The sequence below is a fragment of the Eublepharis macularius genome, chromosome 3, assembly GCF_028583425.1.
Source record: "Eublepharis macularius isolate TG4126 chromosome 3, MPM_Emac_v1.0, whole genome shotgun sequence".
Taxonomy (NCBI): Eukaryota; Metazoa; Chordata; class Lepidosauria; order Squamata; family Eublepharidae; genus Eublepharis; species Eublepharis macularius.
In genome coordinates, this window is record NC_072792.1 from 171,759,303 (window position 1) to 171,775,063 (window position 15,761).

The 15,761-nt window shown below is 45.0% G+C and overlaps 1 protein-coding gene across 1 annotated transcript in view; it reads right to left on the reverse strand.

Moving 5' to 3' along the window:
• Positions 1-861: 861 nt before the first annotated feature.
• LOC129326319 (autocrine proliferation repressor protein A-like) overlaps positions 862-15,761 on the reverse strand; it is a 48,990-nt gene continuing 34,090 nt past the window's right edge. Inside the window, exons 5-11 of the mRNA XM_054974473.1 lie at positions 9,220-9,339; positions 7,293-7,385; positions 7,045-7,134; positions 5,031-5,160; positions 4,676-4,796; positions 3,231-3,354; positions 862-954 (exon numbers count right to left, since the gene is read on the reverse strand). Of these exons, the coding sequence (XP_054830448.1) occupies positions 862-954; positions 3,231-3,354; positions 4,676-4,796; positions 5,031-5,160; positions 7,045-7,134; positions 7,293-7,385; positions 9,220-9,339 (771 nt within the window). The remainder of the gene's footprint in view (positions 955-3,230; positions 3,355-4,675; positions 4,797-5,030; positions 5,161-7,044; positions 7,135-7,292; positions 7,386-9,219; positions 9,340-15,761) is intronic.

Below are 15,761 nucleotides of genomic sequence, written 5' to 3' on the forward strand. Positions count from 1 at the left end.
AAGGCCCATACTGCATTGGAATTGGATGGTCTAGCTGTTTGGCTTCTACAAACTAACAGGGCAAACTCCTTTGAAGCCAACTGATACACACACTAAAAGGAGATGTTTACATATACTAGCAAAGGAATGTTTTGATTGCTCCCTCCCCCTTCCTCCCCCTAATTGCCTCTTCTCTCTCCTGCTCTTCTGTATTTGACCAGTCTCTGTATCAGGCATCTGACGAAGAGAACTTGATTCTCGAAAGTTTATGCTACAATAAAATTGGTTAGTCTTAAAGGTGCTACTGGACTCTTTTTGATTTTGCTACCACAGACTAACACGGCTAACTCCTCTACAGTTTTGTCAGACTGCATCCGCAGCTGAGCAGTCTACCGTGATCAGCATCAGGGATATATTTATTGAAATAGAGAGACAAAAAACCTCATTACCCCAAACACAAACTATATCCACCTCTACTGACACTTTTGCTTTGCAGTGCCTCTAAAAATATTTGAGCAGTGGTCAGTATAATAGGCCTGAGTGTGAGAAGAGCCAACGGAAATTGCTGGGAAGATCTAAGTGGACCCATAGGCCCCAATTAGGAGAAACAACCTTTAAGTATCATCTCCACATTCTCTTTTATATTGCAAACATTTATTCCTCAATCATGAAGCCATTTAATGAAAAAGTTACTCACCACATGCTTAACATTACTCTTAGTCCATTTTACAGGATTGTCTTGAGAAGAATGGTCAGCTGCTATCCTCATCCTAAAGTCTCTCCTAGGAATATTAGAGGCAGAATGGAATTTGTGTTATCTGCTGAGAAAAATCTCTGTCAAAGATCAAGTATCTACTAAACTTCAGTGTGGCTGGAAGAACCCTACCTGGAACCATCAACGGTATCGGCATGGTAAGAGAAAATTTCAGAGGGTGTTGAGGATGAATTGAAATAGATGATTCCAGAGGTATTTGTCTAGAAAGAGCAAAAGATGATCGTGAGAAAAAATGAACCAAAGATTCTTTGGCTTCTTAAAAGCTGAGACTTGTGCCTAGGAAGTATGATACGGTGAGTACTTGACTCAGGGAAGCCCATGAAGTTCATTTTGGGTGCTGTTGACCAAGTGATATTGATATGGAGAGAGGAATTCCTTTTTCTGAAAATCACCACCACCTTTTTTCTGAAAATGGATCACTACCTTTTTCTGAAAATGGACCACTACCATCATCCTGAAGCTGGTGGTCCATTTTCAAACATCTACTTTTATTTTTAAAAGGTAAAGGTGCAAGCACTGAGTCATTACTGACCCATGGGGGGATGCCGCATCACGACGTTTTCTTGGCAGACTTTTTTTACAGGGTGGTTTGCCATGGCCTTTCTCAGTCATCTACACGTTACCCCCTGGAAACTGGGCACTCATTTTACCGACCCTGGAAGGATGGAAGGCTGAGTCAACCTTGAGCCGGCTACCTGAACCCGGCTTCCACCAGGATCGAACTCAGGTCATGAGCAGAGCTTGGGCTGCAGTATTGCAGCTTACCACTCTGCCCTGTAGTAGGAAGGAAGGTGACATTTAGCTCTGGACTCTTGCAAAGAAACTTTGGGTCCCGTTAGGAGTGGATATTGAGTCCCTTTATCTCCTCTCTACCAGATCCATTGCCCTGCTGGGCACAATCCAGTAAGCAAAGCAAAATGTTTATTATTGTAGCCATGGGCCATAACATCCTAACCCCATAGCACAAAATGCAAAGACACAATTCATTTCAGTACAAGTTAGACAGTCCATCATAACAAGATACAAGTAAGTAGAATTTAAAATATCTGTACAAATAAGTGGTGCAATTAAACCCTGGACTAAAACAGATTTATAATTTAGCTAAAATTCTTGTGGAAGCTAAAAATCATATATTTTTATATTAATGATTTTGTTCAGGCCATGAATTCTCAGAATTCTTTCCCCCCCTCACTGGCCAGTCAGAAAATCACCACTCTATTGTATGCGGATGACATGGCAATAGTATCATTTACCCAAATTGGACTCGGAAGGCTGTTAGCCAGCCTGGCGGATTACTGTGATAGGGAAGAATTAAGAATCAACTACACTAAAACTAAAATTGTTGCCTTCAGCAACAACTGTCTTAAGCACAGATGGTCAGTTTATACCCATAAAATAGGGCACAATCCAGTATCATCAAGAGCATAAAGAAAGCAGCTATTAGCCATGAATGCTTTCCTGACATTGGTCATTTTCACATGCACCCTTCAGCCTCTGGAAGATTGCGTGAAACTCACAGCACAAAACATCTTCCTAGCCCTTTAATGGTGCAATGATGTTAGAAATTGCACCATTAAACAAGACTGTGCTGCGAAATTGCTCTAGGAAGATGCTTCTTGCTGGGAGTTTCAAGCGATCTTCTGGAGGCTTACGAGTGCATGTGAAAATGGCCATGTTCACACTGCAGACTGTGCAGATTTAAAGAGTTGGGCCTGCGCTCACTAGACCCAACTGAAGTTCCCCACAGCCATACAGCAGCTGTGAGGAATGGCTGTTAAAAATAAAGGACAGCCCAAAAGGCCTAAGAATGCCAAAACAGGGGGAAAAGAGCAAGAATCCAGTAGCACCTATAAGACTAACAAAATTTGTGGTAGCTCACAGGAAAGGCTCTTCTCTGTCCCCTCAAGCATTTTCCAAAATAGCAAGTGGGGTGGCATCTGTTTTTCCTGCTCCACATGGATAATTCTGTGAACATGGACCAGTAAAAACAGGAAAATACCCTCCCCTTGTGCTCTTTTGAGAAGGGGAAATGGCTTAGGGAGAAGTCTGGAGCTCTTTCTTCTGCAGTGGTGTTCTGAGGCCATTTGGGTTCTCCTTTATTTTTTAAACAGCTATTCCCCACAGATGCTATGCGGCCTCAGGGTCAAACCTGCATGTCCTGTTTAACCTTCTTGTAAGGAAGGAACTCATAATTTTTCCTAGCACCTGAGAAGTGGCAGTCTTTGCAAGGCACCCATAAGTTCGGAAGGTGACTGGTACAATATCAGGAGCCTGTGGTGGCATGATGAACCTGCTAGTTAGGTCAAAAAGTGAAGCATTTGTTTTGAAAGTTCAGCTCCCACCCTTAACATAAACTCAAACATCACTTCCCAGTAGTAGTGCAACAGGGGTATCGAGAGGAAAGTACAAAGCAAGTAGAATATGCCTGTCTGCACCTTTCAGGGGGTGATGTTCAGAGTACGTGTGTTTTTCTTACCGTTGCTCTCTGCCAAGAGATGAAGGGCCGTAGTTCATTATTTATGATGTAACTGTAATAAACTAGGATTGTCTTTAATAGTCTCAAATTATCCTGAAATCTGTAATCAATATTGGGAATGATTCTGGAAAGGAAAAGGAAGAAAATTGTAAATCACCTTGATTGCTGAGTGCCTGCGATGTTTTTTTTTTAAAAAAAATCATATCCTCGCATTGCTTATTGCTTCCATGTCACAATAGAAATGACATCATTTCCCTGCAAAGTGGGTGCACACATGTCAGTTCTGGCCATGTGCCTCCTGGGTAGGCTGCACCTCCCAGTCAATTCGCTGCACCATTTGTCCCCCAACAGGCCAGGTGAGCAATGGTAGGGGATGGCAGCTGGCAGCAGTTGAGGATTCTCCCCTCCCCCAAGTAGGGGACTGGCAACCCTAGGAAGAAAAGATTACAGAGCATGGCCAATAAAGAACTCATGGGAACTCTTGCCCAACCCAGGAGTCCCTGACTCAGGCCCGTAAAGGAGTTATACCAGGAGAAAAGGGGAGGGGGCAAACCCTAAAGTTTAAATCCCCCTTTGACTGCTCATTGGGATATCCATACTTCATCTTTCAGTCTCAAGAGTAGTTGGGGCCAGACTAGGAAAAGATTAAAAAGAAACCCTGTCTGAAATGAGATTGCAATAATTTCTCATTCTTCCTCTCCCCCAGTTTCAGCACTGATATTTCTAGCCCACTGATCAGAACTGTTTCACACTCTGTGAAGACCACTTGGACGGCCAGCAGGAGTGACCTGGGAGTTTCCTGCTTAGAACTGAATTCTCAGGCATGCATGGGCCTAATTTGGATGAGGACTGTGGTGCATGGGAACTTAAGCCTCCACCACACACCAGTTTCCCAACCTAATAAGAAGCTTCTCTATACCCTACTTGGGAAATTATACATCTGATCCACCAGCACACGTAGATTTCACCAACAGGGCAAGTAACAGCTTCATAGGCATGTTTCCAGTCAGGAAATCTGCATGGAGGAAAGGCTTAATTCTCCCTCCCAGCAGTCCCAATCTCAATTGGTCCCCCTTATACCCAGGGATCTATTTCTGAGCACAAAACTCCCACCATGAATGTGAATTATGTTCTACACAGACATTATAAGGTGTTAATTGGCTGATAGACTGTGAAGACTGAGTGACGGTAGGGTTACCCAATACTCCATACACACACAAAAAGTATTCCTTTTACAAAAGGCAGTGTCTGATGAGGGTGGACTAACTGACGTAATTGATATAATTGCTATATGCACCTTCATAAACTATGCTGTTTACATATTAATATTGACTATAAGCTGTAACATTTCTACTTTTTTTTGTGTGGAAATTTGCCATTCTCATCTCTTCCTCTATTAGGAATAAGAAAGAAAAAAATGACCTTCCGAAGGAGTACAGACTTACTGTAGATGTTTTTCTCCTTCTAGCTGGAAAAAGTAATTATGTGAGTTGTCAGGCTGGAAAAACTCATCCCCTGAAGCAATGATTATGTACTTGGATATGTTTGTGTATCGCTGATTGTATGCTGGAAAGGGACAATCCAATGGTTATTGTCAAGGCAGGTGCATGAAAGCCCCACTCTGATCCTAACTCCAGCTAAGTAGCATGGAAGAGGAACCATTGCACAGGACAGAAGGAGAAATGCTGCTGTGTCCATCACAGATGGACTTCAACCAGCCCTTCTGATACTTTCCATCCCACCTCCACTCCTTTTCCTCCATATATTCAGTGAGTCTCTACAAAGATAATACTTGCTCACCCAATGGGTCCACATGCGAAGCCAGATCACTGAAACAGGGATTGTCCAACACCTGAGTTATATTCATCTCATAGAAGGGTCTCAACATGTAAGACCAACCACAGTACACTCGGTATTGATGGTGGAAATTCTGCACAAAATTAGGAACATGAGACTTGGATGAATATAAGGCCATTCTCAGCAGGGTTGGATTGTGGAGGCCAGCATTTTAAGAAGTTGAGATTCCAGAATCAGATTGGCTAATATAGGAAGCACAGGCCATTGTTTAAAAGCCCAGTAAAAGTTAAGGATTATCCTAGCAGAGAAGAGCCCCGTGGCACAGAGTGGTAAGCTGCAGTACTGCAGTCCAAACTTTGCTCATGACCTGAGTTCGATCCTGGTGGAAGCCGGGTTCAGGTAGCCGGCTAAAGGTTGACTGTCATATCTGTGTAAGCTTGAAGGAGGAGGAGAGACAAACAGAAAAGATGCTGATGCTGTTGTGTTTCCATCTAGAGCAAAGGGGTATGTGTTTGTCTCCTTTCACGCAAAAGAGAAAGAGGAGAGAAGCTTCCATGTAAGGTTTAGAGGGAAATATAAGAATGTTGTGATGGACAGGACTGGTTACAGCTCCACCTCTCCTGAGAAACAGCCAATGAGAGCTGGCAGAATGCTGGGTCAGTGACTGTTGGAGTTTGTTGGAAAGGGAGTTAGAGAGGATAAGGGTTTTGGATTCTGCTAAGGGAGGCTGTAGCAGTGAATGATTGTAGATGTATGATTTAGATGATTGTAATTTATATTTTGTGTTGGTTGTTGGGGGTTTTCCGGGCTGTATTGCCGTGGTCTTGGCATTGTAGTTCCTGACGTTTCGCCAGCAGCTGTGGCTGGCATCTTCAGAGGTGTAGCACCAAATTGTGTTGTTTGGTATTTATTAATTGAAATATTTTTTTAAAAAAAAATTAAAAACACCCCAAACCAACACAATGTAAAGGATCTCAACTGAACAGTGTTAATGTAGCTTCCAGTGGAAGATGAGGAGAGGCAGAGAAGAAGCCGGATGGGGCAAGTGGAATGATGATGAAAGGGAAGAAGCTGGAGGGTGGTGGGAGCTGCTGCAAGCCACAAAAGAACCTGGATGGGAAACAAGGTGTTGGGGATAGAAGAAGGAAGTAAAAACACTGGCAGGGAGAGAAAGCAGACAAGCAGAGGCATCCAGGAAAAGGAGGTGGCACTGGTGCTGTTGCTGCTTTCCCCTCCTTCCTTCTCCACCTTCTCCCCCAGTTCCACCACCCATGCCAGACAGAGAAGCCTTGCGGTTACTGTGGCATGAATTCAGATGTCTCCGCCGTGCAATTTCTAGGCAGTACTGCAATGGGATGTAGATATAAATCTTCAAATAAGGTCATGAGGCACTTGATGGGTAAGTGAAACAGTATAGCTACATTTGATGTACTGTCTTTGCACAGAAGCTACAAAGATGAACTCTCACTTAACAAAAAAACATGCTCAGCTTTGGCATGCAAAATGTGCAAGGGGGAAATACTAGTAAAACTAGTCATATAACTCCCCGTCATCCCACCCCTGCTGATCCGACAATTCATTATGCAGTCCTGATCAGAGTTACTTCCTTCTAAGGCCATTGAGTTCAATGGACTGAGAAAGTATAAGTCCTCTTAGGACTGTGTTGTCATACAACCAAAGATAGTAACACAGTTTTGCTATATCAGTATTTTTTATCAGATAGTAGGAAGAGAGACTAGAAACAGATGTGGGGAAGCAGTGTGAGGATGAGTGTAACCAAACATATGCTATACATTGTCGAAGGCTTTCACAGCCGGAGAACGATGGTTGTTGTGGGTTTTCCGGGCTGTATTGCCGTGGTCTTGGCAATACAGCCCGGAAAACCCACAACAACCATATGCTATACAGTTTTTAAAAGAACACAAACACATTTATGACGGAGTCAATGCTGCTGCTTGCTACTTGCCATCAACCTGCAATGCTCCATGGGGACATTTGAGTGAAAGGTGATTCTCACCTCAGTGAAGTTCAGCAAATCCATGCCAATGGGAATGATTGCAGCAACCCTCCTGTCAACTGCTGCTGTCAGCCAAGTGACCCAGCCAGCCTGCAGGAAGGAGAAAGCAGACAGAGAGAAGAGACGCAATTTACACAGCAAGTATGTAAGAATCAGAGAATGGCACGCAGCAGGGATGATGAACATGAAAGCAGAGATACAGCCAAGAAACAGTGAACAATGTGCTTAGCAATGCCATTCATACCTACCATGGAAACACCTGTTAATGTGAACTGTGTGATGTTTTGATAATACGTTTTCATCACATAGTCTGTGACTGTGTCCATGGCTCTCACAGTGGCCTGCAGAGAGAGAACAAGTGAATAGGCTTCTCATGGGGGTAAAAGATCCCTGGACAGAGGTTGCCTATATGGCACATCTCCTAAGATAAAAGGAAAATACCATCCCAAAACTGTTTCCATGTTGCCTATCTATCAAGCTAATAGTGAAGGAACAAATGTTCAGAAGTCAAACGATAGTTGTTTGTTAATTGGTATAAAACAGTTTGACATTTTCTGTTGAAATGCAGGCTGCCTTAATTCTTTTCAAGTTTAGATAATTGAATATGAATATTGTAAAGGTCTGCTGGTAACATGACTCCAGGAATATTTGGACACATTCACTTTTTCTCTTGCTGTCAATAATGAAACATGTTTTGGAGAATTAAGATCTGCAGGTGGTTCAATTTTTCATCACATTCTGGGCTGGACTGTCCATTTAACTTACCAGGAAACATCTTGGTGGCCCAATGTTCAGATGAATCGGAGACTGCAGCTGCTAAAAGGCATGTCCATGATTTTCAGGGCTGCTGGGACTTGGCTTGCCCCTAATTGGCAGTGGCACAAGAGGAGGCAACAGGCAAATCTCAATCAATATTACCACCTGGGTCTAAGGAGGAGAAGGAATGCCACATCTGCAGAGAAGCGAGCAGGAGGCAACAGCTGCAGTGGCTTCTTTGTCTTCGTCATTGGGAGGAGCACAGTCCAAGTGCAAGCACAGTGGTCTCTGCTTGCTCACCTCTTTCTCAGGAGGAGACTGTGGCTGGCAAGGAGGTGGAGGCAGCAGCACCTGAAGTGTTCCTCAGTACCTCTTGGTCCATCATATGTTATGAGCTGATTATGTGATACATCTGGACACATGGCCTATCCATGTCACATGGGGGCCCAAGCAACTTTTGACTTCCTATTCCACTCCTGAACTTCCTAGTCCTTCACTTATTTGCAGATACACAAGTTATGGGGAACAGAGAAATATGAGGTACTTGTGAAAGCAGCAGAGTGGATTCTCTGGATTCAGTACCCAGGTATGACAAACTGCACATTTTTAAAAGCCTGGAAGTTCTGTACACACAGCTGAAGGATCTTTAAGGGTTAATCCTTCATAGACACAGAGAGCTTTGAGTGACAGGCTACTCCAAAGAATCTGATTGGATAGCATGAGCTGGAAAGAGGATGTTCTGATGTCAGTCCAAGCTGAGAGGAATAGAGTGTTAAGAGTTAGGAGATGGAGTTCTAACTGAAAGCAGTTTAACACCGCCAGGAGAACTGGAGAAAAATTGGCAAGGAAGTTTGGAAAGTAGGCGCAGACTCCCATTCAGGCCAAAGAAAATGGATAGATCTTCTAAGGAGAGGAGATTGTCCTTCCGAGACAAACAGGGAGGTAGCTCTGGAGAGTGGAGAGATTCCTGGTCAGGTGTGGTTGAAAACTACCTGTGGAGACCCTCCAATTCAGTTAACAACTGAAGAAAAGCACTGATGTGTGAAGAGAAGAGGCTTGGGGTACTGGAAAATGGGTACCAGCATTCCTAACTCCAAAAGAGAAAAAGAATACTAAAAGAAAGTATGCTAGAGTATTTGGGGAAAACTAAGGGAACAAAAGCCTCAAAACATATACATTTAAGTATCTGTGATAAGCATAAGAACTAAAGTCTGTGCATATACTGATTTTACCTCAGAGGTATAAATTTGTTGAATTGCCTCAGATATTTTCAACCCCTAATTTCACCTTACCTTTTCCCTCTAAAATCAATAAACTAGATTTTTTTAAAATTTTAAAAATGCCTCTAGTGTCATTTCTGCAGTTTAAGGATGAGGGAATGGCCTAGCCAGCCTTGGTGGAGACAAAAGTGAGGGTTACCTTGACCATCGGGAATTGCACTAGCCAGTGTGGGGGTGCAGCAGAGTCATTCATAAACCTCCACCATGAATATGCCATTATATCATATCCTGTAATATTCTCCCATCCTAATGGGTGTTTCTGAAACAAAAGAAATGAAAGGAACATAGAAGCAAAAGATCGCCTTTGGCAAAAGAAATTGGCCTTTCCTAACTGAATATTTAAAACTAGCACAAAGCCCTCTGTGGGAGAAAAATACAGTGGGCTCTAAAAAGGTGAGGGCGGGCAGGCAGGCATTCGCTCCTCCTCCATCACTGATTCCAGCTGGTGAAGGAGGGGGGTGGGCATTGCCATCTACTCCATGCCTAATCTGCCTGACCTTGGCCATATGAAGGGGTGGTGAGCTTTGCTACCTGCTCCATGTCTGATACATGCTGGGTAAAGATGGGGCATTGCCTCCTGTTCTGTGTCTGACTATGGCTGGGTGAAGGGGGGCAGGCATTGCTGCCTGCTCCGAGCCTGATCCCAGCTAAGTGAAGGGGGTGGGCATTGCCACCTGCTCCCCACTGGGTGAAGGGAGGAATAGCTATTGCCTCCTGCTCCGTGCCTGATCCTGACAGGTGAAGGTGGTTGGCGGGCTTTACTACCTGCTCTTCTCCTGATCCCAGCTGGGTGAAGCAGGTGCAGGCATTTCCATCTGCTCTGTTTCTGATTCTGGCAGGTTGAATGTGGGGGGGGGGGAGGCATTGCTGCATGCTTGGCTTCTGACTCCAGCAGGGTGAAGACAGGGTGGGCATTGCTGCCTGCTCAGTGGCTTATTCTGGTAGATTGAAGAGGGTGGGCATTGCCACCTCCTCTGCTCCTTATCCCAGCTGGGTGAAGGGAAGAAGCACATTTCCTCCTGCTCTGCACCTGATCCCAGCCAGGTGAATGCCCGAGGTGGGCATTGTCGCCTGCTCCAATCCTGATCCCAAATGGGTTTTGGTAGAGGGGTGGGCATTGCCACCTGCACCACTCCTAATACCAGCTGGGTTAAGGCAGGGGCTAGGCATTGCCACCTGCTCCGCTCCTGATCCCAGCTGGCTGAAGGGGGGTGAGCACTGCCACCTGCTCTAGCTGTGTTAAGGCAGGGGGTGGACATTGTCACCTGCTCTGCTCCTAATACCAGCTGGGTTAAGACAGAGCGTGGGCATTATCATTTGCTCCACTCCTATTACCAGCTGGGTTAAGGCAGGGGATGGGCATTGCTACCTGCTCCGCTCCTAATACCAGCTGGGTTATGGTGGGGGCAGGCATTGCCAACTGCTGTGCTCCTGATCCCAACTGGTACAAAGGGGGGGTAGGCATTGCCTCCTGCTCCGCTGCTGCTATCAGCTGGGTTAAGCTGGGGTTAGGCATTGCCACCTGCTCTGCTCCTGATCCCATCTGGCTGAAGGGGGGGAGTAAGCATTGCCAACTGCTTTGCTCCTAATACCAACTGGGTTAAGGTGGGGGTGGGTGAGCATTGCCACCTGCTCTGCTCCTAATACCAGCTGGGTGAAGGTAGGAGGTGGGTATTGCCACCTCTTCCGCTCCTAGTATCAGCTGGGTTAAGTTGGGTGGTTGGCATTGCCACCTGCCTCACTTCTAATGCCAACTGGGTGGAGGCAGGAGGCGGGCATTGCCACCTGCTCCCATCCTGCTCCCAGCCTGGGCTTCCCACCATGGCACGTTTTCTGGAGGGACATAGTGCCTTGTCTAGGCTTCCCTCCATGGCAATGCCCTCTGGTGGTGCACCAGAGTGTAAAGTGAGTTGTCTGAAATACGCTTACTCAATTATATAGTAAGATGATATTGGTCCCTTTGGTGGAATTTCATCAGAAATGCAGTTGCCAGCAAATCCCAACTTCTGAGGCTAAGCCTCCCCCATTGAAGCCCTGCGGTTGAGGGGATTCTGCCGCAGTGGATGGGCACAGCATACTGGAAAATCCTACTGACAAGTTTGGTTGTCGAAGCAAAGAGAAGCCCTTCAGTACTTACATAGAAGGTGAGTGGCTGGACAGGAACTGGCTTCAGCAATGCTACGACCCTGCAGAGAGACAACGGTCACTTGCCTTCAGAGTACAAAGTCTATGTGTCAAGTATGCCTGCCTGCTTCCATGCCACGTGTATGTTATTTGCTACCTATTAATCCTCTGAGACTGTGGAGAGTCCTGAGTGCCATTCAGTGCTTGTTATTTGTGAACTCACTGTGTTATCTAGACTTTGAAGTTAGACACTTTCACTTTTAAAGTCAATGTCCTTGGGGCCAGCTGCAGCTAATCTGAATTGTATCTTCTAAGGGAATGGGCATGATCTCTTGCTCAATCTAAACAGTGGTACTTTTGTCTCTGGCCTTTGTGCCAGAATTCTAATGGGTCCCTAACCTGAGGGCGGGACCTCCCCCTATATCTGACTATACTTTCCTTTACCACGCCACTTCTGCCAATTTCACTGTTTGAGCAACTTGAACCTGATGGATCTCTAATAAGTTTCTTCAACCAAATCACCTGTGTGTTTGCTGTAGAGGACTTGAGGGATCTACCTGCCAAGGTCTGACAATATGGATGTCAGAACCCCTTTTCTTAAAAGACAGATGGCAACAAGACACTTGAAGTGACATGAAGCAATCTCAATTGATTCCTAACCTTGGATTAGTGTCATCAGACATCTAGTTTTAATTGCAATTACTATTACCCTGGATTACAATGTTTGGGACTGGATAAAACTATGTACCCATGGTTTATGTATATTCATGAAGCACATTTCAAAAGAAAATGGGATAGAAAACTGCTGGTACTCTTTAGAAAAATGTTGAGGGTTTTTTTTTTTTTGCCACCTAGTTATCAAAAGACTCTGCACAGCTTTGGTGCTCTCCTGAATGGCCCTTGGTTAAGCTAATGTGAGGCTAATTTTAGTTCTCTGAAAATCAACTTTGGTGATTTGGGAAGAATAAAACAAGGATCATTCTCTCTGCAAGAGACCTGACGGTAAGAGCATCAAAAGCCACTCCAAAAGTCCATCCACTCCAGTCACTTGTTTTCCACAACATCCACCCAAGTGCTGCTTGAAGCAGCACTCAAAGGCATTCCCCTGCTATTACCCCCAACAAATGATGCTACCCTAAATCTGAACCTTTACAGTCCCAAGAACAGACAATTAACTGTGAGGCCTTTGCTAAGTTTTTTGCTGATAAAATAACACGAATACGCTCTGATCTAGATGCTAGCTGCAACGCAAGCGAGATAGAAGAAATGCCAAATACACTATGCAGCTTATATTTGAGCTGCTTTGAACCAATCACAATGACAGATCTTAACAAGATCTTGATGTCTGTGAAAACCACTACTTGTGCGCTCGATCCTTGCCCATCCTGGCTGTTAACGTCAAGTAAGGACCATATAAGTGAGCCACTGAGGTCTATTGTAAATCAGTTGCTAACTCAGGGCAGCTTTCCCCGACAGCTCAAACAGGTGGTTATCCATCCGCTACTTAAAAAACCATCCCTAGACAAAAATGATCTGGCCAATTATTGCCCAGTCTCTAATCTGCCCTTTCCTGGCAAAGTGATTGAGAGAGCGGTAGCTGACCAACTCCAGACTTTCTTGGATAACCTTAGCGCTCTGGACACTTTCCAATTAGGCTTCAGATCAGGGCATGGGAAAGAGACAGCACTAGTAGCATTAGTGGATGATCTCTGTCTGAATATGGACAAAGGCCATGCCTCCTTACTGCTTCCATTGGATCTGTGTGCAGCCTTTGATACAGTAGAAGGGATAGGAATGCAATAAATAAATAGATGCATCTTTCTTGGATGCATGCATCTCATGGTTCTTAATTCTCACACTGCTGGCACCCATATCCACCCTTAGCAAAAAATACCAGTCCTAGTATAGGGTTGGCTAGCGTCTGTCACTCATTTTACTTACGAGCGAGATGAGATTGATAAAGATGCTAGGTACAATCTGAAGGGCAATTTACTTGAAGAAAATACATCATCTTGTCCGGAGATGATTATGAGGCAGGAGTCCATCTTTTCCCATAGTTTGGGCACAATAATTGTCAATTCATGAGACCAAACTGGTTTGTCCACTTCAGATTCTGGGAAGAAAAACAAAGAATTCTGCATTCAGGACAAAGCTAGTCAGTATCATATGTATTAATAGTCAAGTACCCCCTACTTGTGTATACTAAGACATTTCTTTTGGGAGCACTTGGCAACAAATCAGGTAGAAACGAAGCCGAAGAACAGGACCACGTACAAAAGAGTACAAAATCAGTACATGAAGTAAAATCATTCGGGAACAGAAGCTTCTAAGAGAAAAATAGCAGTAGCAGACTATAATTGATTTACATGTGGCTTATGACAAAGCACATTGTGCGAAACGGGGCCTAATTTCCAAGCTGGCAAACCCATTGCCACCTCCAGCCGGGAGTTTGGGAATTCTTCACAACTCCTCGGTTGATTTTGGCTTATTATGTGCCTTACAATTGTGTTCTGGCAGCAAGAAAATTGATTTTGGCTTTTCGTTGTGCCTTATATTTGAGTTTTGATAGCAAGAAAATTAAACTCTTTTGTACGTGGTCCTGTTCTTCGGCTTTGTTTCATTTTGTTTGGGACCACCCCCTCTTGGATTTGCCTTAACAAATCAGGTAGGCCTGCAAACTTGGAGAACCCCCGATCTGAAACCTTGAAAAATACATTGGGGGTTAAACCTGAAAACGGGATCTGTTGCCTGCATATGAGCACACAGTGCACCTCCACTGGCCTTCCAGCATCCACCCTCTTCTGTACATGAAGCTGGTGCATCTTCCCTTGTTGTTGAACCAGCTGAGGCTGGAGACGGTCAGGGAGATGGGTGCCCCGGGTTCTAACCTGCTACCTGGGATCTCACATCAGGAAGGTCTGTCGAGGCTGGGGCATAGCCTTATAGGGAAGCAACAGGCGGCAGTGGGCCAAGCGGCTGGTGTACCAGTTCCACAGGGTGCCTTTCTCTGATCATGGAGCTTGCTTGGTGAGCTACTCAGATGCTTGGTGAGCTACCCACAGGCTCAACTGTAAGTGAGCATCACGCTTTTGCAGGATATTGTCTCGCCTTTGGGTGCTACACTGTGTGCTGCACATCTTGCAGACGTTTGTCTCTAAGAGCAGCTGCCCTAAGCTCTTTATTTTCACCTCTGGGAGTTCAAAATGTGAAGAATGACAGCCTCTATCTGTGACCCTGGGGTGTGTGTGGGCTGTGTGTGTGTTGTTGCACCCCAAAGAAACAATTTGGAACTGCAGGGGGCTTTCCTTTTAATATGATGTGCAGAAAATTTCCTCCTTTCAAATTGTAATGGGGAAATTGTATTTGAGGGTGGGGGAGATGATCTCTTCCCCTCTTCCATTTCCCTTCTCCTATTTTATTCCTTTGCTCTTCCTTTCTTTGTCATAAAGGGAGAAGACACTCTTTACCTTCCTCTGTGATGTTTTGTTTGCTTGATAATGATGAGTGGTAACAAAGATGGATGTGTGTGGAGGGGAGGAGAAAGGCAGACAGAGTGTAAGAAGAGGATGACTGAAAATTATCCCTTTCTCTATTTTCGGAGGGGGACAATCCAAGAGCCAGAGAGATAGAAAGGTCAGGGATCTGTTTACCCTTGCTTTCGACTATCCTGCCACTATCCTTTGGTGTGTTGAATGTATTCTCAGGGACTTCCTCTTCCTGACATCTTATCTTCCTTTCTTTGTCCCACTTTTCTATCTTGCCACCTTGGATGCAAGAAGACACAATATCCAGCCATCCACTGTCATCTTTAGACTAGACAGCTGTAACGAGACCTGTCTCTTCCCTTTCTAACTGGTGTTCCAATGATAAAGAAACTCACATTTCTAAATCTTAACCAAGTCTCTGAGTGTAAGCTTGTGTCTCTTTCCACAAGCGCTAGCTCTCTCTGTAGCATAGGCTGCATACTACGCAACTCTGCCAACAGAGAATAATGGGATGGGGAAATGAAAATGACAGAAATATATAGAAGGAGTGGGAGTACACATGGGTGAGATAAAAAGAGTGAGAAACGTGAGAGAGTGAGACAGAGTACAGAGAAAATATCTCTATAGCCATTCACATTACAAATAGGTGCATGGGATCACACTCTAAAGATGAAAAATTGCTGGAAATAAACCACAACACAATCCACAACAAAGAATTCTGCATTCAGGACATGGTTCCTGAGCATTCCCTGTAATCACATCCTCCTGCAGAAGACATCCTTTTACATCATATAGCAGAACCATCTGATTCGGTTTCGTTTTCCCGGCCATGTCGGACGCTCCTCTCCGCAGGTCCGGGAGGAACCGTCTGAGCAGCCTGACCGGGCGGTTGACCCGCGAGGGTTAACCCCCAGGACTCCCAGTGAGGGAGCCAGGGTCCTGGGCGCCGCGGGAAGAACCCCCTGGAAGCAATGCAGGGGGTAAATTGCCCGTTTGCTCCAACGGAGGCCGGCAGACTTGTGCAGCACTCCATGTGCTGCCGGGCCATGGAGAACCGTGAATCACGTGGTCG